Source organism: Drosophila grimshawi, unplaced genomic scaffold, assembly GCF_018153295.1.
Source record: "Drosophila grimshawi isolate 15287-2541.00 unplaced genomic scaffold, ASM1815329v1 contig_1367, whole genome shotgun sequence".
Classification (NCBI taxonomy): domain Eukaryota; kingdom Metazoa; phylum Arthropoda; class Insecta; order Diptera; family Drosophilidae; genus Drosophila; species Drosophila grimshawi.
In genome coordinates this window covers 2,018,687-2,046,296 of record NW_025062889.1, presented here as the reverse complement: position 1 = coordinate 2,046,296, position 27,610 = coordinate 2,018,687, and the positions used below count along the sequence as shown (strand labels likewise).

Genomic DNA, 27,610 nt, shown 5'->3' with positions numbered 1-27,610 from the left:
GCGTGGAGGGTGCTATCTCCCTAAATGTATATACACTGCGACCCTAAAATGTCGCCTCTCACAAAAGAGCTAAAAAGTTGTTCAACTTTCTATGGCACACACACACACACACACACAGTCACACACACACACACGCACACACAAAGTGAGTTGGGAGTTTGTGTAGACTATCATAAAAACCAATTTAATTGGATCTAAATGCTAAAGTTGACGCCAACGCGTTGCGCATATGAAAAGCAGTCACAACAATTATAGCAGACAAAATATTATGGCCTAATAAGGGAGGGGAGGTGGTGGTGGTGGGTGGTGGGTGGTATTGCCGAAGGGTTGCCCGTTTGGCTGGCCATTATGGCCGAAAATCAAATAAAATGCCCATATCTGAGTGCGTATAAAAGCAAATTATTCACACTGATTACATGAAGTTTGCCGCTTGACATAAACTAAGCCACGCTGAAAAATAAACCGATATAATTACGTTGCATTATATGAGGGTGCGCTCGCTGGCTGCCTGAAGGATGGCCAGTGGAATGTGGAGTGCCGAGTGTGCAGGGTTGTTGCGGAGCGGGAGCGGGAGCGGGAGCGGATGGCTGATGGCTGCCATTCACTCGCAGCACAGCATATGGCGGTTGTAGCGAACTGAACTGGGCAAATGTGCTAGTAAAAACAAATTGAGGATCCAACATAACGCAAAGGCTCTAGATAAAACGAAAATAATCAGCAGGCAGCCAGGCCGAAGGACTACACTGAATGCTACACACAACCCACTGAAATTGTTGTGTCATAAAAATAAAGTGTCTAAGAAACAGTGAAAAGCCTTGGGGAAAGAGAGAAAGAGAGAGAGTGAGAGAGACGGAGAGAGAGGGAGAGAGAGAGATAGAGAGAAAGGGAGAGAGAGGGAGAGAGAGGGAGACCAAGCCTGCTTTTGGGGCAGCCCGCAGGACGGCAAAAGTTTCGAGCAATGACTATGGCAACATCATCGAAGGGGGGCAAACAAATGTTGATTTAGGATAAGGCAGCAAGAGTCGCCTGCCAGATGAAATAACGAACATGTTTCTTATTCCTTATACATCCTTCGATTGCAATTTAAATAAATAACAAGTAGCAATTCGAAATAGATTTGAAATGCACGACTGCCAAATACCATATAAGTTTAAAACAGAAGTTTCGTGTCGACATCTTTCAAAATTTCAGAAAGCTAATGACTAACAACAACTGCATTCCAAATTTAATAGCTATCGCTGTAGTCTGTGTCTTCTAGTGCCCAAGTTCATATTCATCTTGGGTATATAAAGTTATTAGTCTCTAGAGTTTTTATGCTCTTACAGCGCTTTCAACACCTCTTTACAGGCAGGGTACAATGGCTGCCCAGAAGTGCCTTTAGTTTGAATGACGGTCGCATAATTGAAATCACAGGGGCGCACACACGCACACAGAGAGAGTTGCCAACGCAACGCATTAGGGTTGCCATTGTCATTTGCATACACAGAGACACAGTTGTCGCAGTCAGCTGTAGATGTGTGCATGTTTGTGTGTGCGTGTGTGTGTTTGTCCCGTATGAATTATTTATGCTCATTTAATTCGATAGTCGTGTGCCATCGCCCGCTGGTCACATAATAAAACGTAGAACACCTACAACTACTCCTCTTCGGAGTGCTTCCTTCATGGCATGATTTAATCATAAACGTAAAATAGTTTTGTCATGTTTTATGGTAACTCCCTCCTGTCAGTTCAGTTCACCCATCTATTCAAATTGTTCTGTTATGTGGCTTTTTAATGTGTTTCTTGCTGCATTTTTTGCCTTGCTTTTTTCTGTCTTTTTTTTGAGAGTTTTCCCCGTTTATTTTAGTTCTGTTTCAGTTTTTGATGACTTTTGGCATTTGGTTTGCTAATGTTATTTGTTGTTTAGTTTTTATAGAAATTTTTGGTTACTATATAGTATTATTGTGGCAACCATTATACCCTGTACTCCCTTGTGAAGAGTGTATATGGGATAAATGATTTGCAGCGAAAGCCATCAATAACAAATGTGATTGGAAATTATAAATTGCAAACTTCTTCATTTGAAAATTCAGTGCTAAGCTATATTTATATGTCAGTCTTAGTCAGAGGGTATCTCGCAGTCTATCAATTGCCTCGTCTGTTGATTGCTTTTTTCTGCTAGTTTTGGTTATTGTTATTGTCATGCATTCATAAATAAATAATGACAGACATTACAATGCAGGTTTTGTGGTTTGGTGCTCGCGCAAGGCAAAAGGGAGGGAGACAAGCGGAGCTGAGCCAGTTTTGTGGTTAATTATAGCACAGTTTTGGGGGTCGGGCATTATTATTTTTTTGTTGGTTAACTGAAACGATAATAGCACAAAGTGGCGCATATGTCAGTTGTTATGGTATTTTCACGAGCAGCACTCGCTTGATTAATTGGAGGACAAGAGGCGCAGTGTACCCGGTGCACTCGGGTATAGGAATGGAAAAATTATACAAATTGTATGTAAGCCTAATTAGTTGTGATTTACGAAAGTGTAATCACGTTATCTGTTAGGGAAGGTATATGTTATAAGATTTAATTCGTATTCATAGAGTATCCTTTGTGAACTGACTTCTTGTAATTCTCGATTATATTATTCCTTATTGCTTTAACTATTCCTATTGAAGAAACTATTGAAAGAAAAGTCAGCGAAAAATAGACTTGATTTCTATTCTATTTTTGCTTAGTCGAATACTTAGTCCAATTTTGCGAAACTAATTAGCCGGCTGATGGACAGTGGCTAAAAGCCCGGAAAAGCAAAAACTGTCAATTTACCAGAGATAGAGAAAGAATCAGACTGAGTAAGTGAGGGAAAGAGAGAGAGAGAGAGAGAGAGAGAGGGAAAAGGCGCATTACGTATACGTATTATAAATGCACGTCCCTATTTTTGTGGCTTTGTCAAGTGAACCACAAAAATCGAACGTCCTTGGGCCACAAATGCTAAAGACCAACAAAAAGAAGAAAATGAAGAAGGCAAGAAACAGAACTGAAGCAACTCACCCGACTAAAAACAATTTGCAGTCAAATAATATAAAGAGGAGGCATGGAGGACCAAGAAGCAGCAAGCGAGTTGAGCTGAGTTGAGTTGCCCTCAAGGAAGAAAAGAAAACACATCGCGTGACAGCACGAAACAAGCCAAAATGCGATGAGCATAAGGATCCTGTCTGCTTCTCCTGGACTAGATAACGGAAACGGAAGCGGCAGCAGCAGCAGCAGCAGCGATGAGGGAAGCAAAGTGTAGCAAACCGCAAGAAGCACAAGGGGAAAGGGTGGGGGTGTTGGCTGATGGTGCAACACGGCTGCCATAGAAAATGAGTAGAAAATTAACAAAACGCCAACCGCGCATAGATAAAACTGCACGTGAAGTGACTTGTGGCTGCACACAAGTCTTTCCTCACCAGCTCTACCTCAAACCAACCCCTCCCCTCCCATCCACTCCATCCCTTACTTGCACACTACCCGCCGCCTCCCTAACGTAAATATGCAGCGAGCTGTCAGCTTGCTTAGCCAGCGGCGACCCTGACGCTCGGCAAATGCAAATACTACACACAAATTTCCTTCTATTTCTCCTCATTTCTATTTCTATTTTTCTATTTGTCTATTTTTTTCCTGGTTTGCTGTACAAAATACTTAATAAAGTTACGCTTCTGCGCTAAAAGTGAGGTTAGTTCTTGTTGGTTTTCCACTGCTACTGCCAACACTATTTGTGTTGGGGTTAGTTCTGGGGCTGGTTGCCCCTGCTGCTTGTTGGCTGCCACTTAGTTCTGCTGTTTACCCAACGCGCAATGCAGGACAATTTCCTTCTTCTTGCAGGTCTTTCAAATCGATTGTCTGTCTTCCGAACTGCCCTAACTCCCTAACTCCCTCTTTGCCAAGCCAAGTTATTTGTGTGCAACTTATGCAAATAGTTTGTTTGCATTTTTCACTTGACATTTAACCTGATATCGGTTTTGTTTTGCGTTTTGTCATTGTTTTTTTTTCCTGCTTATTATCAGTGGTTATTGTTATTGTTGCTTGTCATGCCACAATTTATGGCTGTGCGTCAGTGTTGTGGGCGTGGCACTGCTGTTACCACCAGCACCACCAGCACCAGAGTTTGTAATGAATTATATTGATTGGCCAGCGAAACAGACCCGTTTATAATGCCTGTCACATAAGGTCGAAGGTCGGTGCAGCTAACTTGCTTTGTTTGGCTTTTTGAGTTGAGTTCTGCAACGTTTAGCATATTGATTTGGCAAGCTTAGCTCTGTTGTCAACTGAAAACTAATTAGCTCATTCAAGTGGTCTGCTTTCGAAAATTCCTCGTAATCAAACAGCAATTAGAACAGGTATTTTATTCAACAAGTTTCAATGAAATTCGCAGTATTGCATATTAAATGGAAGCCAATTTTAATCGCCATGAAAATTCCAAGTAAAACTCTATTCAGATGAAAATTCATAGTAAAACTGTTAGGCAAAAATTGTCAATTAAAATTGAGGGTAACTTGTCTTTAAGGACCTTCCTTTAAAAATGAACAATTTATAGGAAAAAAGGAATTCAAATTTAAATTAATATTTAATTACTTATTAAGTAATTAAGTTTGAATAATAGACTTAGTCAAACAAATAACTGAAGTGGAGCAAACCATTAAACTTAAGTATTGAGATCCTAAAGTAATCACAACTGAAGTCTTTTATCTGTTTAATGAGTACTTAAAATTCTATATTCAAACAGATTAGAATTCGCTAAGGTGCAGCTGCTTTAACAAGTCCAGTGCCGCCTATAAAGACTCATCAAAGAGTTGGGAACATTGCACTGCAATGCAATTGTAACTAACCAAGCAGAAAAGCACATCAAAACAGACACAAGCACAATCATCACAAACAGCGAGCAATGAGTAGAAAAAAAGCACACACATACAGAATTGTGTGGCGCCACAGTCTACGGCCACTTTTCAAAGCATCATGTTCATTATATGCCCAGTGAGATATGGTCCCCCTCTTCCACCACCTCGCTGTGTCTATGTCTATATCTGTGTCCAGGCCTAATTTACACGCCCACATAATGTGGCAAACAGATGGCCTGCAACTAGCGACTGGCAGCCGCCGGCGTCAAGTTCATTCATTTTGGCATTCATTGATAGGAAACTTTTGCCTTGCCACGACTCAGGTTGCTTGTGTGTGTGCCTTGCCATGCCACGACACGACACGCCAGACTTCCATGGGGGGCATGCAAATGCAAATGCAAATGCAGTGCAAACAACAGGAAGAACAACAACAACAAACCGACAAGTAGATAAATGCAAGGGACATTGCCACACACAAAGCCCAAAAGTTGGTCCAGCCAGCAGCAGCAGCAGCAGCAACGACAACAACAACAACAAAATATGACAGTGGACAATTTGGCTGCTGCTGGCCGAGTTATTGTGGCTCCAGCCACACAGAGAACGGCACTGCAACTGCAACTGCAAGAGCAACAGCAATCTCTGTGTGGCTGTAGCAGTTGCAGTGCCGTTGACACTTGCAACGTTGCTGTCACAGCAAATCAGAGACACACACAGAGCGAGAGAGAGAGAGAGAGGGTGGGGTGAAGGCGAGATTGCTCAGCTGGTAGATTTTCTGCAGTTTGTCGGCCTTTTGAAGTTGCGTCTGTTGTCTGTGGACCCAACTGCTGCTTTGTGGCAAATTGCACGACAACATTGCCGCCTCGCTGTCTGGCAGCAGCAGCAGCAACAACAAGCAAACAACAAACAACAAACTGGAAGCGCGTCGCACAACGTTTAATTTCATTTTTATTCAAAGTGAAATATAGAAATTAAAAATGGCATTTAACGCGCAACTTTGTCGACTGTCATAAAACGCGACATGTGCCATGACTGCAGCAGGCAAGGGGTATGGCGGGTGTGGCAAGTAAGTGTGCGTGTGTTTGTGTGTGGGAGTGGTGTGCTGCTGCTGCTGCTGCTGCTGCTAAGAGGTGCCAGGTGGTGCAGCTTCCATTTGATGTGGCCAAGGCGGTGGTGGGCGGTTGGTTTGGGCGTTACTCTGTTGCTGTTGCTGGCGGCTTCTGTTTTGCTGACTCGACGAGCATCATTAATGTTTGATGCTACTTGTTGTTGTTGCTGTTGCCTGTGGCAGCTTTGTCGCTGGCAATTACGAGCTTGCTGTCAAATGGCATAATGGCGAGCCAGCTAGGCATTAAGCATACGACACGTAATACGACGATGGTTTAAAGCCTTTGGCTAAGCAACAAATATCAAGTATACGACACATAGTATGTGTCTGCTGACAGCTGGCTTAAAGATGCAATAGTTTAATTAATGCATGCTTTGACAAATAATGCTAGCGTCATGTAAGACGAAATATGGCTTATAGGCAACATTATTTTTGAGTATAAAACGGCGCTTGAGCAAAAACTAGGCATTTCTATTTAAGCTAAAAGCAGACGCCTCTTCACAAACCTTGCCAAAGTACGCAATATATTCGCAATTTATATAAAAACAAACTAGAACTGCAAATGTTTTGTTTGGCAGCAATATCTCATTAAGATATTACGTATACGCCAACGGGCATGGCAAAGGCCATCAAAATACCTGGGCTTATTTTCGATTAACGAAGCTTATTTTAAATATATTTTATCAACGAAATAATAAAAAAATATGTATTAAATTGACAGGCAAATAAAATCCGTAATAAATATATGACATGAAAATTAAAATTAAAGCCATTTATGCTTCAAATAGTTGCAAACAAATGCCGACAACTTGTACATATTGTATCAGGTACACGCCAAACATATGTTGTTGAAACTTTTGTGTCACCTGCAACATATATATACACAGACACACACACACACACACATACAACAACGAAGTGTGAAAGCTTAGTCGTTGCTAAGCAAATTAAGAGTGTTTAAAAAATGTGTAAGGCAATTGATAAAGTTGTAAACAAATTTGTGTTTTTACACAAAAATAAAAACAAATTAAGCTCACCAGTTGGTTGGTGGAACTGAAGTTTTTCTACATTTATGAATATAAATTTGCAAGCTCTCTCTCCACATATACACACATATATATATATGGGCAATAAAAAGCACGTGTGTGTGTGAGTGTGTGTTTCGTGTGGGTGTGAGAGTGTGTGGGTGTGAGTGTGCGTGTAATAAGTGTAGTTTATGGACAAATGCAAATGTTGTATTGATAGAAATATATATATATATATAAATACATATATATATAGAGTATATATACATGTTTATGTATGTTTGTATGTTGGGTGCATGGGTACACTTATAGACTAATAAGAAATAGTAGTAAAAAATGTGAACGCACTTGGTTGAATCTCACCTGTGCTCAGGGTATAATCCCAGCTGGTATCTGACTCATTCTTATAAACATTCAACTTCTCCGGCTAGAAATAGTCATAAGAAATACAGACATATACATATAATAATTATATATAGTCAAGATGTGGAGCTTACTTACCTTGGCAAAATCAATTTTAAGAGTGCAGCAGCCGGCATAGATGTCGGCTCCATTGAGATTCTCGCGTGCACGTGTTGCCGAATCGAGATTATCAAATTCGACCATGGCCTGTACGCCATTCTTTTTGAAGATGACAATGCGCAGCACTTGGCCATGTGGATTGCAAATTTTATGCAAGACATCCTGCAAACGAAAAAAATGGAGAGGAAAACAATAAATAAAGAAGTCCGAGTTAACAGCAAATTGAAACGACAGCAACAACCAAAATAAAATAAATGAAAACAAATTACGAGCACTCCCAATTGTCATATGCAGCAGCCGCAACAGCCACAGCAGGCGCAACCAAACCATGCAGCAAACTCGACCACAAAAACAACCAGTTTTACTCAGCCCAAACCCAATCCCGCATTGTCCTCACTAATTAATATGCAAGCAGTGCACAATTGTTCACCAACACACCTCTGCATGAAATAAACACGCAACAAAAAAGTGGCTCTGAATGGGAAATCACGTGGACACATCAACACACACACACACACACACACACTCAAATAAATCACACACACACAGATACCCATATATATATTTATATAGACAAGCAGCCAATTTAAGCATGACCAATTTCCAGTCTGGCTTTTGTACCCTTGAAAAAGAGTTATTAAACTTGAGCAGGACATATGTATTGAACAACGGGATATCCATGTATGATAGCATAAAGCCATAATTCTATATATATATTTGTATAGTTGTATGTAGTGTGAGTGTCACTCATATTTGTATACAATATTATATATTTCCCAATAGGTAATAGATCGGAAATATATTTCAACCAAGTTTGATTTACAAAAAAAAAAAAAACATTGAATTTCAATTGGTAAAGTTGCGCTTCCGTTTCCGGCTTAACATCCTGGTTCTCCTGAACTGAACATAAATTAGAGATCAACAAAATTCATAACTTTGCATTAATTACGGAGTGAAAGATTTTATTAATGCACAAATTACAATTTTGCCCACATCTGTGATAGGCAAAGAATTTCGAGCGTATTTAATCTTCGTCAGTTGGTAGTTAACTGCTTTTTGGCTGCTTTATTGTGGCGCTCATAATTGGAATTTTTCGTTTGGTTGGCTTACAGTTTTCCGGGTGTATATTTTTGGGCAACTACCTCACATTCCCCGATCCACAACATTCACCGCGAATGCGCTTGCCGAAAAATTGTCGGCATTTCACTGACAGTTGGCGCAGCAAGCAAAACTCATTAGCATAATTTAATAAGCAGTTATTGTCTAGGGCCAAGTGCAAGAATTTCAGACAAGAGCCCAAAGAACATTTTCCAATTAACATTTATAAATTTTCGAAAATTACGTTAATGAGTTTTCAGAAGCCGCGAGCAACGTGTCTTAAGTCTCTTAACAATGAAAAACCTACAAAATACATAAATCTATGTATATATATACATAAACATATATTGAGAGAGAGACATTGGAGAGTTTGTAAATTTATGGCAAATTATAATGAGTTGCTCTTGGCATGAAAATTTATGGTAAATTTAAACAGCGAAATTCTTCGACTTCTCATTTCACTGCGCTTCTATTTATTTATATATTATATTAAAAGGTAGGGGACAGGACAGGACAGGAGGATGGCGGGTGGATTTAGGCCTGTAATGGGTTAAATGTTCAATTTGTACAAGTTTGCTTCAAGCGGTGTTTTGAGTGGGGTGTCGGGTGGCTCTGGTGGCTTGTTTCGCTTATTGTCTTTGGCCAAAGTTGAGGCACGTAAATCTTGTTGAGAGCCGAGGCTAAAATATATTATTTTGTTATTCATGAAATTCATCGATAAGTCGGCGGCAACAAATTTTGCACTCTTGTTCAAAATCTTTGCACAGATTTTCCAATAAGCAGGGGTTTCCTGGTGCGGGGCTATGGGGGTGTGGGCCTGTTTTGGAGGCGGTAATTGACAGCTGCTGAAGAATGGTTGGGCGTCAGTGTGGGGGTAGCTTGATTAAGTGGCTTATAAAGGCACTGAAGCCCATACAAATTCGTTCTTGTTGTTTTTTTTTTATGTGAGCTTAGCACAAAGTGAAGATTAAAAGCAGCCTTGAAAGCGGACTGAGGTTGAGGGTTGGAGGGCGACGGAAGGGGGCAGAGGTTTGTGGGTGTGTATTCAATTTGGTGCTCAACAAATTTGTTGAAATGTATTTATATTCAAATTGGGTTGTCTAAAACAGAATTGAAGGGACTCAGGCCAAGTACATAAATATTAATATATACTACACCAAATATAATCCTCATTATGCAAAATGTTATACATATAACTCGCAAGGATATAAATATTAAATTCTCCAGACTAAGACTCCTTTTACAATTTGAAAAGTAAAGTCTTTAAAGTAAATCCTATTTCATTTTCGGTTCCGTTGTTGACTTTTAATAATATCGTTTCCTCTTAAAGTGTGGAGTTGCGTTTCCAACTTTCATCAGCAAAGTGCCAGCTTAACAGACTGATATTTGGCACGCATCTTTGAAGCTTAACAAGTATTGCACACACTTCACATAAATGTATCAGTTGTTGAAGCACTCTCTCCCAGACATGTACAGAGATATATGCATAGCTGAGCGTTGAAATCACCAAGTCACTTTGCAGTTGCCTTGTCGACGACGGCCCTAGAGTTGAGTGTTTTTTTGCTATGGCAACTGAAGTTGGCTTATGTGTTAATTAGCGTGGCTTCAACACAGCTGTGGTAGGTAAAGTACTTCAGAGTCGTGCTTAATCCTCTCCAATTACCATCTAACATTTCTGGGGAAACTACAAAATGTTCTCCGATTACAAAAACTGACGTTGCCTGCTTCCAATCAAGCGTTTCCCATCCTTGGTGGCAATCCATTATCAGGCCAGTGGCAAAAGGTCACTCTCTCTCTCTCTCTCTCTCGCTCTCTCTCACACACTCTAAGAGGGTTATTGTGAAGGACGATTCGCATTCATTTGGACAACGGCACGCGCCACAATCATTTATTCATTCGTTCATTCACTCAATGTGCTTCTCTCATTAACAAGACTCATTTATTTCTATCTTTTCAGTTTTGCACTTTTCTCAGTTGTTGTTGCCCAATGATTGCGACATTTACAATAATTGCCGACATTTTGAGCGTCATTCGGGGCCAGGTCTAGACTGGCAGAGTCCTCCTCCCCCCGGACCACTTTCACGCAAACTGTAATAAATGCAGAATATAGTGAAAACTTGCCACTAGGCAACGTTGCAAGCTTGAAGCTTGCAACTTGCCATGTTTGTCAAGAAGTGAGAAGCATAACTATAAAGCGTACTGCGCACAAAAACTAATTAGAAAAGTTCTGTGTGAGAGAGAGAGAGAGAGAGAGAAAGAGAGAGAGAGGAAGAGGAAGGGGTAAATTTGTTTTTCTTGCTATGAAAATGCTGGCTGTGGACATCGCCAGCTGTCAAGTGTTTTAGCTGTGTGTCTTTTTGTGTGTGGCATCATTATTATTAATTAAGTAATATAATGCACACTCTTTTATGCTCGCTGTATGAGTGTGTGTGCGTGTGTGTGTGTGCTGGTGTGTGTGGGTGGTCAAATTAAAATGTGGCTCATAAAACCGCGCAAAAGCTGACACAAATGCACGTCCACAAAGGGGACATTTGACTGTCACAGTTGAAGTCTTTGCTGAATAAAATGTAATATTTTTCTAACAAAATGTAAGCATGGAAACTAAGTGGCATTTTCTGTGGGAGCGATATGATATATGTAGTTGTTCGACTTTGATCATAATCAAAAAAGTGTTTTTAAAATAGGAACTCATCTCTTAACCATGACAGCTATATCATATATAGAATAAACAAAGGAAGGAAAATATAATATTTGGCATACAAAGCGCTTCAGCCTCGACCAAGTTATGAAAGACATTGATGGACATTAAGGAAAACCTCACAGAATTGTTAATGTAACAAATTATAACCGGAAATGGAAAGCAAAAAAAAGCTCATCCAAAAGAGGAAATGATATTTTGAGGAATCATTTTAATGATAAATGTGTGGGTCTTAAATCATTCTCGCATATTTTCAACGTTTGCTTATTTATTTCAAACTCTCGCCGGTAGCTGCTGGCCATAAATTAAGCGCAATTTCGAAAATACAAATTCACGGAAAAACGCAAACAATAAAGGCAAATTAAAAGTATTTTCCATAAAACGCGGAAAACAACAAAAATAAAAACAGCACTCAATTTACAGTTGCTGGAAATAGTAGTTTCGTTGACCCTTCACTGACCCAAAAGAAGATGAAAAGTTGCTGTTGAAAATTAATAAGCAGAGCACAAGTCAGACAAAGGAAATAAAAGAACAGAATACAAGCGAAGGCGAAGAAAAACGTGTCAAAATGAAAATGAAAATGAAAATATTAATAACACACAATGCGCGAGCACCAGAAAAATATAGATAGATGGGGGTTGATAGGGGCGAGGGGTGCTGGTCAGTGGCAAACACGAAACAGTTATTTAAAAATAAGTGCTGCGGATACATTCGTACGTACAATTTTATGAGGCACTATAACTGAGCTATGCCCAGCCAGTTGCAATAGCCGCAAGGATATGGCATCCCTCCCTCTCTTTCTCCCTCTCCCTCTGACCCTACCCCACTCACCCCTCGAACAGTAGTGCAAAGGAGAAAAAAAAAACAAAAATAAATTAATATTTTATCTAGCGCACAGATTCCCGGGCATGCAATGCCACGCCCCTTTCCCTCTCTGGCCAGCCCACATGCATTTTGTTTGGCCATTTTATGGCCATCATCAAAAGCGCATTAAAATTTTAGTAAGGCAGCTTCAGGCGTTCTCCGCCCTCCCCCGCTCCCGCTCCACCCTGGGGGTTTATGCTGACCAGGCGTGCTAAATATTAAATCAACCACAACAACAACAACAATCAGGACAAAAGAGAGTGGGTGGCTCTGTTGCGGGGTGGAAGGTAGAAGGTGGAGTTGGAGGCAATGCAGCCAGCTCGCGCAAACAATATAAGCGGCTTTTCCAGGTTCGTCAAAGAGATCCGTACTACCTGCCCCAAGCCCAACCCCAACCCTCGACCCGCTCCCGCTCCCGCTCCCGTGTTTCATTGTATGGTGCTGATAAAAACGAAAGCACATTAAATATTAATAATATTGTGTGTGCTTAGTTCTAACATCAACATTTTAGTGGTGGTCAGTGGGCGACTCTGCCGTTATTTGATTATCACTTGCCAAACCACGGCGCGCAAATGTCATAAAAAATTGCGATTTATGTCATGTTTAAGGCAACCATCGGAAAACATACCCAACAACTAGGCCAACAAAAGGTTTCCTCCTGCTCATGACGCAGCTTAGGCCTGAGCTAGTTGTAAAAGCTTTGCTTTCGAAGAAGGAGGAGAGAAATGAATCTTCAGGTTTGAGATTTGATGAGTTCATTTTCAATAGAAGTTGATATTCTAAAGTTGTTATTTTCAACTAGAGGTCAACCCATGTTTCGAAAGGCCTTGTTTTTGAAAATCGAATCATTTTTGAGCAAGTTAAAAGCATAATTTATGCATCATTTAGCAAAGTTTATGCGAATATGCCAACAGGTCGATCGAATTTAAGTCTTTTATCTGTGACGTGATTTACATGGCTTAAAGAGCTGTTAAGGATAACGGAAAATGGTAAAGTGAAAGTGAGTTGTTTAGCCCGTTTAGTTCAGTCGATAGATGGATGGAATGGATGCTGTCCCAGCGTTCAATGTTCAATGTTCAATGTGTCGTAACGATTTTGCCACGGGAGTGACTCGAATGCAATTCAAACACGAACTTCGCCTTCAGAAACTTGCTATACCAGTTAGCCCGGCTGTCAAGTGCTTGGCTAACGACGACTAACGGCACATGCAAGCAGGCAGAAAAAAGGCAGGCAAAATGCGAATAAAAAAGAAAAATACACAAGAAGAAGGCAATGGCCCAAACGGAGTAGACGCAGCCAGTCAGCTTTTGGCTCACGGCTTTGAGGAGAGGCGACCTTTCCTCCGTCAATGCTGCTGCTTCTGATTCTGCTTTTGTGGCTGCATTCAGTCGAAAAGTGTTGCAAATTACTCGTAACCGGTTTTTGTTAAAAAAGGGCTTTGAACGTACGAATTTCTGCGGTTTTGCCCAGCAGAAATGGGTCAATAAGAAATTCAAATGCAGAAAAAAAGAAAAGAAATTGAAGTGGTCGCCTCAGCCTCAGCATCAGCTTCCCTTTAGCCTTTTTCATTACTTTATTTTTGGTGGTTGCGCGAATTTCAGCAGTTCATTGACTCCAGCAACAAAAACAACAACATTAAGGTAAAGAATGGTCAACATTTAATCGAAATTATGGAGAAACAAACTGACAGAGAGAGGGAGAACGAGAGAGAGAGAGAGAGAGAGAGTGTGTGTGAGGGAGCTGCAAACGTGTTTCGCGCAATGCAGCTGGCTAAGACAAATGGCATTAAATATCAAGGCTGACAAACGTTTTGGACCCCGTTGACAATGCCAAGCAGCAGTTCATCTTCGCCTGGGCAAAGAGGCAAATGCAAAATGTATACAGCCAAGATTTATGTGAGTATGCAAAATCTTTTGCCTTGCCACTCAGCTTAACTGCAGCTTAGCTAGAGAGATACAAACTAGACCAAGACAAGACAAGAAGAGCTTTGAGGCGAATGAATACAAATTTCTGGCATATAAAATTAGCTGGCAGCGCTAGTGGAGTGCTGTGTTTACCTAGGAAATCTTACAATCAGAATTGCCATAATAAAAGTTAATAATTACTATTTACACAAGTAGCGTAAGAGTAAGCCTCAGTTTATACAACTCATTTCAGGAATATTACAACCTATTCCTATACAGCAAAATGGACAAAAGAAGCAAAACTTTGAATGGAGTGCAAGTTTTATGTATATTTAATTGAACCTTTTAACTCGAATCAAACGGAATCTTATTTCGTTTCCGGCACATAAGAAGTAAAGGTTCCGGTCAGAGTCATGGATTGATACTGATAAATATCGATTCTTGAAAAGAATGTTGAATTGCGATTCCACAACTGAATGTACTGTTCCGGTTCCGGTTAGACACCCTGTATAAAATACAATCAAATACACTCCAAAGCAGCTTTAAAACCACCGAAAAGCCGACTCACATCAATTGTGTAGCTATGCATTATCATCTAAATGGCATAAAACTATATTTATTGCAAACATTTGCTTAAGAGCAGCTTTCACTTAAATTTAGACGACAAGCACTTGCTCCACTTTGCACACACAATTTGTAAGCAGAGATCGCCGCAGATATGCGATACATCAATCTTAACAAGCTGATAGCTACTATTTGAGTATCTATTAGCATTTAATTGAGCTATCTATGACTCGCAGATACACAACAACAACAATAACAGCCAAGTAGAGCCAACTTCCCCTCGAACGTTGCGACGTCAATTAAGTGTTAATGTTGATATTTTATTGCTGTCGGCAAAAGTCTTTGCAATTGCGACTCATTTACATTTTGGCAACATTTCTCAATCGAGGAAGAGTGCCGGAAATGTCTCAGTTTCCCAGTTTAGCTCTCAACAAGTCTATTTTCCATGACGCTTTTCATTTGACTTTCCCGACGGGCATGGCCATGGACACAGGGGCGTGTTGTTGCCGCAGCAACACTGTTGCCCGCCCGAGTCGCGTCCGGTCACTTTCTCAGACAAGTGATATTTTTCTTCTTCTCTTTTATTTTCAATTATGTTTTTCCTTTTCATTTTCTTGCAACTCTATTTATGCACATTTCCCATTTTTCCATTTTGCCATTTTTTCGATTTTCATCATTTGCATTATGCTAATGTATAGTTAGTTGCAAGCTGAATACGAGGCGTGTCTGCACAAGCGAAATGATAGCAAAATACAAATATTTGTTCGCATTATGATTTGTTTGCCCCAATCGTGATTCGTCGGCTGCTTTGGCCAAATATTCAATTTCAGTTTATGTAAATTTGTCAATTTACTGAAAACGCGCGCGGAAATGAAAATGAAAATGACAGCAATGCGTTTCACATTTTAATGGAGCGATTTTAATAAACAAATTTACATATTTTAAAGAGCGCTATTCGATTTTATAGTTTGCAGTATGCGCTTTATCCTGACAAGTGGCAAATATATATATTTTTCACATGCTTTTTGAGTAAAAATTTGCTTTTTAATGATTACTATTTTGTGGGTTTTCCTACTGCGCTTTAAATGCTTTTGTTTTGTAATCATTATAATCAAAAGACACAAGAGGCATTTATGTTTTGTCGCCAACAGATTTCTTTTACTGACTAATTTTATGAAGTATTTTATTGCAAGCTCATTATATTTTAGAGGTTTCCGCCTCCGGATTTATATATATATACATGCACACATATATATTTTCCTTTCTTCTCTTTTCTTTTAATGATTTCCTGCATTTATAGCTTGCTCCATTGAATTTCGGTTATCGTCAGAGTTTTCCTTGATTTCATTTTATTATTTTTTTTCAATTTGTATTTTAATTAAATTTGAAATGCAAATGACTTTCATGTTGCGACACCCTCAAGAAAAAAATCGGTGTATATATGTATGTAAGCCTATAAATATGTGGAGCATAAAGCCCAATGACCCGACGGACATAAAAACACACACACACACACACACACACACACCCACACACACACAGACAAAACGAAAAAAGCCAACTCGTTTAATTTGGCAAATACTTTGGCATCCTTATCGCACCTTAACGCAGCTCTTAAGTAGCCAGGCAAAGAGACTGCTAATTTTTTGTTAGTACCACCCCTCCCTGTTACCTTCCACTTTGCGCGAGGTTTTACAACCAATAAAAAGAATTTTATGACCACAACATTAAAATGTTCAAATTGAAAATGAGCACAAAACAAAGCAAGCGACATGAAAATGAAAGAAAGCAACTACACAGGACGCAGGCCAGGCCAGGACAGGACAGGACAGGCCAGGCCAGGACAAGACACGAACTGGGAACACGGCCCAATTAGAGGGGTTCTGAGCCGCAGGGGCAGCTCGTTGAGTTCTCAAGTGTGAGAGTAAGAGACGGAGAATGCGAGTGCGAGGGAGAGACGGGTATAAGATACATTTTAAAGCAAATTTATGTGGCACAAAGGCGCACCGTTGAAAGCATAGGAAACGGAAGTCAGGCTACGAAAAGGGGAAGTGAAACACAAGTAGGGCAGGGCTAGGGGCAGTAGGGGTAGTAGCAGTAGCAAGAGCAGGAGCAGGCTGTATCAGCGGCACAGACACACAAACACACACACGGAAATACCCAAAGTCGGTGAAGAGATGGCCCGCTTAATGTGTGTGTTTGAAGTTGGCTTAAGCCTGCTTGGCAAAATTGCAGCACAAGGGGCGAATTCGAGCGTGAAAATGTAAACAAGCCGAAGGCAAAAAGAAACCTGTAAATGTGTGTCGCAATCGAATCGGCAGAGCAGAAAACACACGAAACAGAATGCCACAGAGAGACGGCGCGAGCAAAAGAGAGAAAGACAGTGAGAGAGAGAGAGCGGGGAAGACAGCAAAATCAACAGTTAGCCAATGAGCCTGAAAGTGGCCAAGTTGAAAGCAGAAGGGCCAAAAACAACAAAAGTTGCCGTTGCTGCTGCTGCTACTACTGTTGCCACACTGCCACTGCCTTAACTCGCAAGCAAAAGGTGAGTGTGGCACAAGAGGGAAACTGAGTAAAGAAGACAGCGCGTAAGAAATACACAAGGAGCAACAGCTACAGCAAAATACACCAACAAAAACAAAACTAAAAAGTGATTTTTATTGCAAGGCACAAATGCCCCTCACAGAAATATATAAAAAAGCAAATATCTTTCACCTAAAAAAGTTCTAATTTTTAGTGTTTTCGAAATGAAAGGCAAGCTGTGTGTCATAAATGATTTCTTAAATTCCAAGACACATTTTTGCAAGTGTAGCGTTAGAGAGAGAGAGAGAGAGGGAGACAGAGGGAGAATGCGTAGGTTTCTATAACGACTTCTGCGGGCGTCATACTTTGGGTGATTGGGTGGTTGGTTGGCGCACATGGTGCACAGGTGCTGGCACCACATAGCACCACTGGGCTGTGAATAACAGCAGGACGTTGGCGTTGCCAGAACTTGCACAAGACAATTATAAACGTAATGGCAGACCAAGCAGAAGAAGCAGAAGCAGCAGCACCAACAGAGACGTTGAAGTAAAACTTGAATAAAAGCAAGAGCAAGAGGTATATGAAGAAGAATAAGGAGAAAAAGCTGAGTAAGTAGAAAGTATCGTTAGGTGGCAAGAACGCAGCTGCTGAGCGCATAAATTCAGACGAACAATGCGAATGCGATGGACACGAATCCCCCCCTCCTCCGCAAGGGGTTGGGGGTGGGTGGCAGGGAGAGATTAAAGGTGTTGCCTCGGTCGTTAGGCTAAGAAGCTAACGTAGATAATGTTAAAGTGAGAGTTGGGAATGGGGGGTGTTGTGGCAGAACCCAGTGTGTACACAGCACAATCTACTACATGGCATTAGTAGCAAATGCAAACTAAATTAAAATCGTAGGCGGCAAGACAGAGAACCACAGATACAGAGATGGGGAGGCATAAACCAGAGTTGCAAATGATTGCAAAAGATTTTACATGGATGCAAAAAGAGCACAACCATCTTAGGTATGCATGCAATTTTCCTAAGATTGTTTTTATGGCGATTTAGTAATGTAACTACTTGCTAAGCCAAAATGAATTGAGTGTAATAAACATAACTCATTTTAAAACTAAAACTTAGAACAAAAACCAAAGTAATTTCGAATTGAAAAAGTAATTAAAATCTTGCTCATTTCTGATTGCAACTTATGCAAGTCTACGGCAGTATTCTTTAACAATTTCTCACTTATTTTAAATTTGATTGAAACTATTGGTAATCTTTAACTGCTCGTCAATAAAAGTAAGCCACAGAAACCTAACCATAATATTACAAACCCCAAAAAAGGATTTCCAAGTCTTAAATGGATGTGTATATCAAACACTTCTTGAACAAATTGAAAGCTTGACAACCCTGTGACGACTCATTCAGCTAACTACTGATGCGTGTGTGTGTGTGTGCGTGTGCACATTATGCAATTGAGTGTGCGTGTGTCTGTGTGTGTATCTGTGTGTGATATTTGCAGCTTTCAAGTTAAAAGTAACCCCGTTGACTCGTCGTGCGTGTCTTGGTTGCGTGGGTGAAATTAGCAGGCAAACACGGGCCAAAGAAATAAATAAAACGAACGACAGGCAGGCAGGAAGAGTAAGAAAAAGGATAAGCAGCGACTACAACAGCAACCGGGCATCCTGGCATATCCTGGCACCAACTGTGCTGGCGACGACGTGCGCCGAACACTTCTTCTTGAGTAATTCATAGCAAAGGTCGTAAAAGTCGAGTCAAAGTAATTATGCGAGAGCCAACAGCCAAAAGCGAGAAGCAAAAAAGAAAACTGAAAGAAAAAAACAGAGTAAGGAGCAATAACGAGAAGAAGTAGATGCAAAAGAAGGAGATGTCGAAGCAGCAGTTACAGCAACAGCAACAGCAACAGCAGCAGCATCACTTGCCATTCGAGGCCGAGTTCCGCACCCGGACAGAGACCCATTAAGATTGTATGCAAGAGATGTTAAGACAAATACAAGCGTCAGCAAACACAAACCCAACTCTGCCTCCCTCCCACACACACACACACACACACAGCTGTGTTAATTGAGTGGGCGAGCACACGTGTGTGTGTGAGTGTTTGTGAGGGCGTGGCTAGTGCGCGTTAAAGTGGCAGCGGCATTCAGCCCAACGACAAGTGGCCAACGCCGAGCAGTATGCAACAATTTGATGCAGACACAGCAAAGAGTGTGGGGCAGCCATAAATGAAGCTCAGTAATTACAATTCGCTTTTAATTCACTATAACTGTAGCCCCAAATGAGTCAAGTAATCAGCCAACGATTGATGTGAGCTGCCCTAAAGGATAACAGGTAGCTTAACGTTGAAACTCACTGAATCCAGCGAGTTAACTTTGTCTTATTGCAGATTAAGAAATTCATTGTATAAATTGAAATTTTGAGACTTGAATTGAAGAACAGATGGAAAACTCTGACAAACTTTATGCAATACTCGTATATTTTATTTTAAAACTATCTAATTGAGAGCCTCGAAAATTGTAGAACAGTCAACGAAACTAAACTTGCATAGTTAAATTTATTTTATTTTCGAGCTCGCGGCTAAACTAAAATTGCTTGCAATTAAAGCAAACAAATTTTGAATATTTAAACCATTAAACCAATAATAGAAACTGTTAGATTTTGCAGCAAAATTTATATTTCCATTATGGCTTCTTTTGATGAAGAACAGTGCTCTAATAAACATTAAGGCCACAAATGGAAAAGTCCACTTCAACTTGAATCAAATTAGAGGCAAGGTCCTGGCTCCAAACTTGATTAAATAACGGTATTTGAGGCAAAATCAAATTACATCGATAAATAGCAGCAAAATTTAATTGCAACTGTGGCTTCATTAGGCTTTGAGAGTATATTTGTTGCACACTCGATGCAATTAGGCCAACAAAAGGACACGCCAACTGAGTCAAGCATCGACATATATATACAGATATATATATATGTATGTGCATACATGCCACAAGCAATATCAACGAATATTGACATTAATTGAATGAACCAATATGGACAGCTAGTTGTTGAAGCAGTCACTACGATGATCGATGTGGGGCAGAGGCGGGTGGCGGGTAGCAGCGAGGGGATCGGGTTGATGCCGTCACATTTACATCAGCAAGGGGGCTGCCAACTTGTGTGTGTGCATTGATTTGCCTTGACACTTGACATTCGAGTGTAGACAAGAGCGCAAAAAATATATAAAAAATGAAACAAAAATCAAACTGAAAAATCACGAGACGTGCTTCAAATTTGACATATTGGATTGCTGATGAAAATTCCCGGGAAAGCAAAAAAAAAAAGAAACGTAACCACACATACCACCTACAACAACCCCCTTCCCCTGCTACTTACACTCATCGAAGCGTGGCGTTGTGTGTGCTTATGCTAATGTGCGTAAAAAGCATGCAAATTTTTTAACAGCAAAAAAATTTTTGAAAAAAGAAAAGTAAAATTAAAGCGCAGCCATTGAATGTCCTTCGGTTTTTGTGTGTGCTGGCTGGTCCTGCGGTGCGTTGGCCACATCCTGGCCACGATTCATTTCCACGCCGCATACATGAATATAAATGTGGCAGCGATGTGGGGCGCGCACTCCTCCGACTAGTTGCGGCTCGAATCAAAAAGCCGCCTCACGCAGATATTGAGTTATAATATCAGAGAAAGCATGCTGAGTGGTTCTATGGGAGACGAGTGAGAAAGAGAACCAGGTTTCTGTTTCCACCTCTGGCAATTTAGAGGGTTGCTTCGTGGGCGGGCAAATGGACAGTGAGCAGCAGCAGCAGTAACTACAACAATAACAATAGCAGCAGCAACAGCAGCAGGAGTAACAATGGCGCTAAATAAACTATGCAAGAAATCTATGCAAATTTTATGCAATGCTGAAGCATTTAAAAATGAGTACCTTGCTGCTGTTGTTGTTGATGTGTGTGTTTTAGGGGCGTGTCTGTGCAGTCAGCGGGGGTTGTGCTATAATAGTTAAGGCAGAAGCTCTGATTGCTCAGGGTATGCTTGGACAAAAACTGATGATGGGTAAAAGCTAAAAACAAAATAAGGAAGAAGTTGAACAAAGTCCTAAAAAAGAATGATGGAAACTTAAAGAGCGCAAAAAGGGTTGAGAAATGAGAAAAAATGAAGACTAGAAAGTAGAAATTTCAGTAAAAAACTTGCAAAATAAAAGATCTAAAGAAAATAAAGTAGAAATTGGAAAGCCATTAAGGAAGTTTATCTAGGAAAATAAAACTTTGAATTGTTTTAGATTAAAAGAAGATGAAAAAAAGCATATAGATTAAGCGATAAAAAAGATGCAAATAAGACAAGGGAGTTGTTAAAGCGAACGGCATTTCGTTTCCGCTTCCGGTAAAGGAAATTCAACATTTTTTCTTATCGATATATGTTTTTGTTATGGAATTGGAATAATAATATGGGTTCTTAAATAAAATATTGAATTGCGACTCCGGTTTCACAACTGGATATCAGATATCAATCGGTATTTCAGATGCTTTGAGTATTCGCTGCGCACAAATTCTATTTAAAGCAGTCAGCTCTTAAATTACATATGTAAATTATAATTTCTATGCTTGCAATTTGCCTCTCTTTCTCTGCATTTCTGTGTGCCTTTGTCATTTGTCAATTATATAACAAACACCACATAATTAGCGAAATGGAAATGCAGCAACCACAAGGATAACCTTGCAACGCTTGCAACCCTCCTCCCACGACGCCAAACGCCAATTAAGTTGACCATAACAAATGACTTTAAATCCTTTCAACTATTTTTTTTCCATTTGTCTTCGCTTCAATTATTTTTGGTTCTTTGTGCAGCGATTTTAAAGCTGACCAAGTCAAAATATTGCACTGGTCAACTATTTCCAACTGTGGTCAGCCAGACCCTAACTCTCCGCCCTTCCCCCCCACTGCTCAGAGAGCGTTCTCAGACTGTGTGGCACAAACCGCGCTTGATGCTGCGGTTGCAGTGCAATTTGTGTTGCATTGTTCAACATTTTTTGGTTACAAAGACTTGAGTGGAGAAGTTTGTTTGTTTTTTTTTCTTCTTTTGATACCCTGTAGAAATGGATGTGAGTAGAAAGCGTGTTTTCATTAGAGTGCTTTAGTATGTAACAGGCTTTATTCTTGAGCAGCAGCAACTCGCAGATATTTTCTTGATTTTTATTATGTATATTCTAGCTGCATTTTTAAATGTTATATCATGTGCTGATTCAATTGAAAATTGATAACTTCCAGTCTATCACAACGATCCTTGATAATTTTCACTTTGTGTTTTTTTTTAAGTTTATTTTCTTTCTCTATCTAAAACAAATGTTGGCTTAATGCTGTGGTCAACTGACACTGCCAGAACTTGTCCAAGTGAAAAGGAAGAGAAGATGAGAGAGCGAGAGCGAGAGAGCGAGAAAGTCGAACGAATCTTGGCCAGTGCGGCTTTCATTTCCGGCTGCCAAGAAATACTGTCATGCAACTTCCTGCCTTGGTGCTCTCTCTCGCTTTTGGCTAATGTGATTGCAAAATGGCGTGCATCCGGTCGGCTTCTATTGCCTGGCTATCAGAGTTCTGTCCAAAGTCAAAAGGCAATTACCAATTGAATCTGAAAGTGCACACGTTCCGAAAGACAAAGAACCAATTTGTAGAAGCTCGTTGCGTAAATTATCCGATACGGCTAGTGGAAAATACTCCCAGGGGAGTGCTAACTAATGCGTGTGTCTTAGCTTGAATTCGGGCAATAAACATTTCAGAGATTAATTGTTTGCATAATCAGTCGTTGAGGGGGAGGGTTTGGTTTGGTTTGGTTTGGGCTCCCTTTGACTAGAGGCGAAGGCAACTGATTTACTAGTCGTATACGCAATATTTATGGCACATTTCCATTTAATTGTGCGTTAGAATATTTACGCACACACACACACTTCTTCGAGGGAGAGCACGAGAAAAAGCTCAGCCTCAACACTTGAATTATTAGCAGACATTAATTTTTTTACACCATTCACCAACACCCCAAAACAGGCAAAGGCTTAGCGGGCATTAGGCACTAGTTTTTGGGGTGAAAACTAAACCCAGTCCCCGTTGGGGCACTTTTCGAGCTACCCCAAAACCCAACTGTGTCGTCGTCGTCGTCGGAGTCGTTGTTGTTGTCTTTGTCTTTGTCGTTGATTGACCGTAGCATTTCAGTTGGGCCAAGAGCAGCTTTGTGGTTTGCGTATTTATATTGTGGCCGGGCCAACGTAGTTAAGTAGGTGAAATATGGCCAAAAGGCGCGTGTCATAGTCCTTTTGATAAGCAATTGCCACCTTTGGGCATAGTTTGGGCAATGGCCACAGATAATGACAAAAGTGCCAAGGCTTAAGCAATATGTGGCTTATAAATAAGCAAAATTAATCATGACCCAAAGTATAGCAAGTGTGTGTCTTTAGTTCTCCCTCAAGTCAATTGTAATTAAAATGTTTAATGCATGCTGAGACTTGCTTACAGTTTTCCACTTTCTGCTACAGTCGATTTCTGTTGCAAGTAAAGCTTAATCCTATTACAAATTACGCTTAATAATCATCTCTGCTCTCTATTAAGCTAGATAAATATTAGCATTATGCATTAATATTATAATTTTCGACTCTGCACACTCATTAAGTTGTTTACGTTACAATTGCTTGTATCTCGCATTCAAAATGGGAATTCCAACAGAGCCAACAAAATATTTGATGCTTCTCCCAAATGTGCCAGCATTTTAATACATTTAATATGCCGCGAGCCAGCGCAGCAAAGGGAGGCACAACCAGCTGGCTGACCGCAAAGCCTCTTACCAAAATGACCAACAGCGCCAGCTGGGCTGGGACTAGCTGTTGGTCTGTTTGGTTGGCCAAATTAACCAAATCAGCTAAAAAGCACACAATAAATGAGCTTAAAATCGATCCAAGCAATTGGCCTAATTAAAGAGTAAACGAGGATTGCAGGGGGCAGAAAGCTGTCTCTGATTTCAATTCCGAAATGAAATCAACTGAAATAAATGAGCAGCACTATTAAATGATTTAACGGGGCGTATGCGCAATGTGGTCTTTCAGCCTGCCTGCATTTACATTTTGTACCGGTTAATTAACTGCCAGGCGCATAATTAAAATTTGACATTTGTTCGGACCAGACCAGGCCAGCCAAAAGCAAGGTGCATTGTTTTCAGCCAGGCCCGCATCGACTCTGAACCGGCTCACATGTCAGCTAACAATGAATAATACCCCGGCTAACCCCACAGAACCAGGCCCCGTCCACATTTGTTGACTGACTTTAGAGCTTGCTATTAGTTGGCCGGCCCTGGTGACCATTAGAACCAACTCGGGTGTATATCGCATATCGTAAAAATATATATATATGTATATGTGTGTGTGTGTGTGTTTGCACTGTTTGCGGTTTTAATTATGCGCCCGTAATGGACACAATCGCACAATGAGTCGCATGTGAACAGCAGCTGCAGCTGCAGCAATGGCAAATGATTGAAACAAATGTTGCACAGCCCAAGCCAATAATCAACGCTAATACCCTGTTATATACAAAGAGAGGAAGTCTATGCCGAGTCTAGGGAAAATGCAAAGTTGAAACTGAGCAATAAGTGAATGCGATAATTTTGAAGTAAATTACAGAGAAAACACTTAATTCAAAGATACGATAAATCCAGGGTTTCAAATTGAATAGTTTATAATTAAAATCAACATTATTTCATTTCACTAAAGCCCAGTTACAGGGTATCTTTATTATAAGCCGCAACCACAATATGATTATTCAGTTGTCGAGCAGGCTGTTTAATGGAAAAACTAGTTGAGAGAGAGAGAGGGGGAGAGGGGAGAGGAGCCCCGCCCCTTTGCGATGTTGTGCGTTATTGAAAGTGAGCGCTGACTGATAACCAAAATGTTTAGCAGAGCGCATAATTTTTGTTGATTACAAGCAGGAAACACAAAAGCGTCATTAATCGCACTGCAATTGCCATATTTCATACATATGCGGAGACAATACCAGTTTTGAATAGACCTGCCAGTACCAAAAGTGTATAGAAAGTTACATTAAAAGATGAATGGATTGCAAGCCATTTGAAATGCAACAAAATTCTTGACCCAAAAATGACAACGAGTACTTAAGCAATCAAAGAAAAGTATTTGTCACATTTGAAAATTTAATATTCAGACAATTTTTTTCAAACAATTCAAGAGTGTATTTCAATGCGAATCTTTTCAGAAAGTGCAAGGCAATTGTTGCCAAGACATCTTCGTAAGTACCCAAAAAAAAAAAAAAAAATCTGTTTAATGCCAATCAGTCAGAAAAACGTGTTGATTTTGACATTTGAATTGTGGGGCGCTGAAAGCCTAGACTCGACTCGACCCAGTGCCTTCCTTCCTTCTACATAAATCTAATTTTAAAACGCTTTTTTTTTGCTCCTTTCTCACTGATTTTCAATAATTTTTCATACGCCAATGGCGTCAAATAGCTAACAGGCAAGAGACGCCTCTCCTTCGGCTCCACCATCTCTCACCACCTCCCACGCCGGCTGTGCAGACGTCATGTCTATGTCAAATAAATAGAAAAGAGTAGAAGAGAATGAAAAACGCTAAAAAAAAAATAAAAAAAATGTTGTATTGTGTTGACTTGCATTTGACAACTTAATGAATTTTCCGCCCATTTTCCATTGGCAGCGTTCTCGCTCTCTCTCTCTCTCTCCCTCTCGAACGATGAGCGCGTAAGGCGTGAAATGACATTTTCAAGTAATTCATCAGCATAAATCATTTTTCGAGTGGCAAGTGGCAAGTTGGCGCCCTCTACAGTGCACTTTAGCAAACTCACATAGTTTAACCCTAATACGTGCGATATATTTTCGGTGTGGTTTATGAGAAAAGTTTGTTTAAGCACAAAGCGATTTCAAAGAAAAATTGCAGAAAAAACAAAAAAAAAAGTTGGCTACGTGCGACAAAAATGATGAAGAAAAAAAATGCAAAGAAAACACATGTCATAAATGTCTGGCAACGCTGCCCAGGCAAAAACATATATACTTTTTGACAATGTTCAAGTTGTTCAAGTTGCCTCCACATGGAATATGCTTGCCGGAAAAACTTTTATTTTTATGTGTTATGTGTTTTGGGGGGCACTAACAACAACAACAACAACAAAAGCAACAAGGACACCAACAACTGGAACAATCTAGCATCACATCAAGTGCTTTCTGCGTGTGTATTTTGGAAGGAAGTGTGTGTCGATTTTACTTGTAATTTGCTTTTATGCTTTATCGCTTGCTTGATTTTTATTATGATTATTATCGTGGGAATTACACAGCAAGTTTTTTCTCCGATTTTTTTTTTTGGTTTGGTTTGGTTTTCTCTGGGGGCCGAGGATTTGCTGTTTGGAGTTGTGCTTTGTATGAAATTTTCTAGTGATTTATTGGGTCAGCGGTGGACTTGATGTTTGTTTGTTGAATGTTGTCCTTGTTGTTGTTGTTGTAATATTTGATGTGCCTTTGATGACTTAAGCCTGACAGATTGTGTAGACGAGGAGCAAAAAAAGGCAATTGATTGCTTGCCTGCTCCCGACAGTCCCCGAGAGTTTGAAGTGCAGCTTAACTAATCTAATCGAAAAGTTAAGGACTGCAAACACACCCTTAACAATTCTCTTAAATCTAAAACTCACGCACAAATTAATAAGCTATAGAAATAGGCAACAATGTGGGATGTGGAAACATTTGGTCAACTTACCTAAAACGAGACAAAAGAGAGGAGAAAGTTAGTAAACACATTTCAGCAAGTTTAGTACAAAATCAGAACTAAAAGTTATGTTCAGCTTAAAAGTGCTCGATTAGTTCTGTATCAAATTAAGAGTATTAAATGGTAACCCTTCAAATATTTGAATTCATCTTGAAATATTTGTATAATAATTTGAAATTTAGGCTTATGTTGGGAGAGCATAGGAATTGTATTAAATAATTCAATTCATAAGCTGCACAGTTCTTTGAGTGCTGTTATCCTTTTTGTCTCTACGGCTCGTTTCAAGTTTATTGGAAAATGCCATCTAATCGATTTCTGTGTAAACTGCTCTTAGCCCCAAACGACTCAATTTCCATATTCATCGGGTGCAACACAAAGCGACTTAAAATCCCTTCTGTTGCAGTCGGTGGTGCGAGGCCAACCACTAAGACCACAAAAGGCTCAAACCCGTAAGTAAAACAAACCAAAAAGGAAAAAAAAATACAAAAGCAAAGAGAAAAAAAATAAACAGAAACTAAACTTCTGCAAGTGCAGAAAGGACGCCATCTAGCGGACGTTGGAGCGTTGTTTAGCAACTGGCAAAGTGCTTCCAGTTCGACGGAAACACTGTGTGTGTGTGTGAAAGAAATGTGTGTGTGTGTGTGCATTTGTGTGTGTGTGCTTGGCATGCAAAAAGCACAGCTAACAATATGAGACAGGAC

The 27,610-nt window shown here is 40.1% G+C and overlaps 1 protein-coding gene across 16 annotated transcripts in view; it reads right to left on the bottom strand.

Moving 5' to 3' along the window:
* LOC6568736 (heterogeneous nuclear ribonucleoprotein L) overlaps window positions 1–27,610 on the bottom strand; it is a 129,718-nt gene that overhangs the window by 53,420 nt on the left and 48,688 nt on the right. For 10 of the 16 annotated variants that reach the window (XM_032740856.2, XM_032740857.2, XM_032740860.2 and 7 more), the window contains exons 3-4: window positions 7,483–7,665; window positions 7,330–7,408 (exon numbers count right to left, since the gene is read on the bottom strand). In XM_032740856.2, coding sequence (XP_032596747.1) covers window positions 7,330–7,408; window positions 7,483–7,665 — 262 coding nt within the window. The remainder of the gene's footprint in view (window positions 1–7,329; window positions 7,409–7,482; window positions 7,666–27,610) is intronic. The other 6 variants (XM_032740858.2, XM_032740864.2, XM_032740865.2 and 3 more) reach the window with 1 other exon arrangement.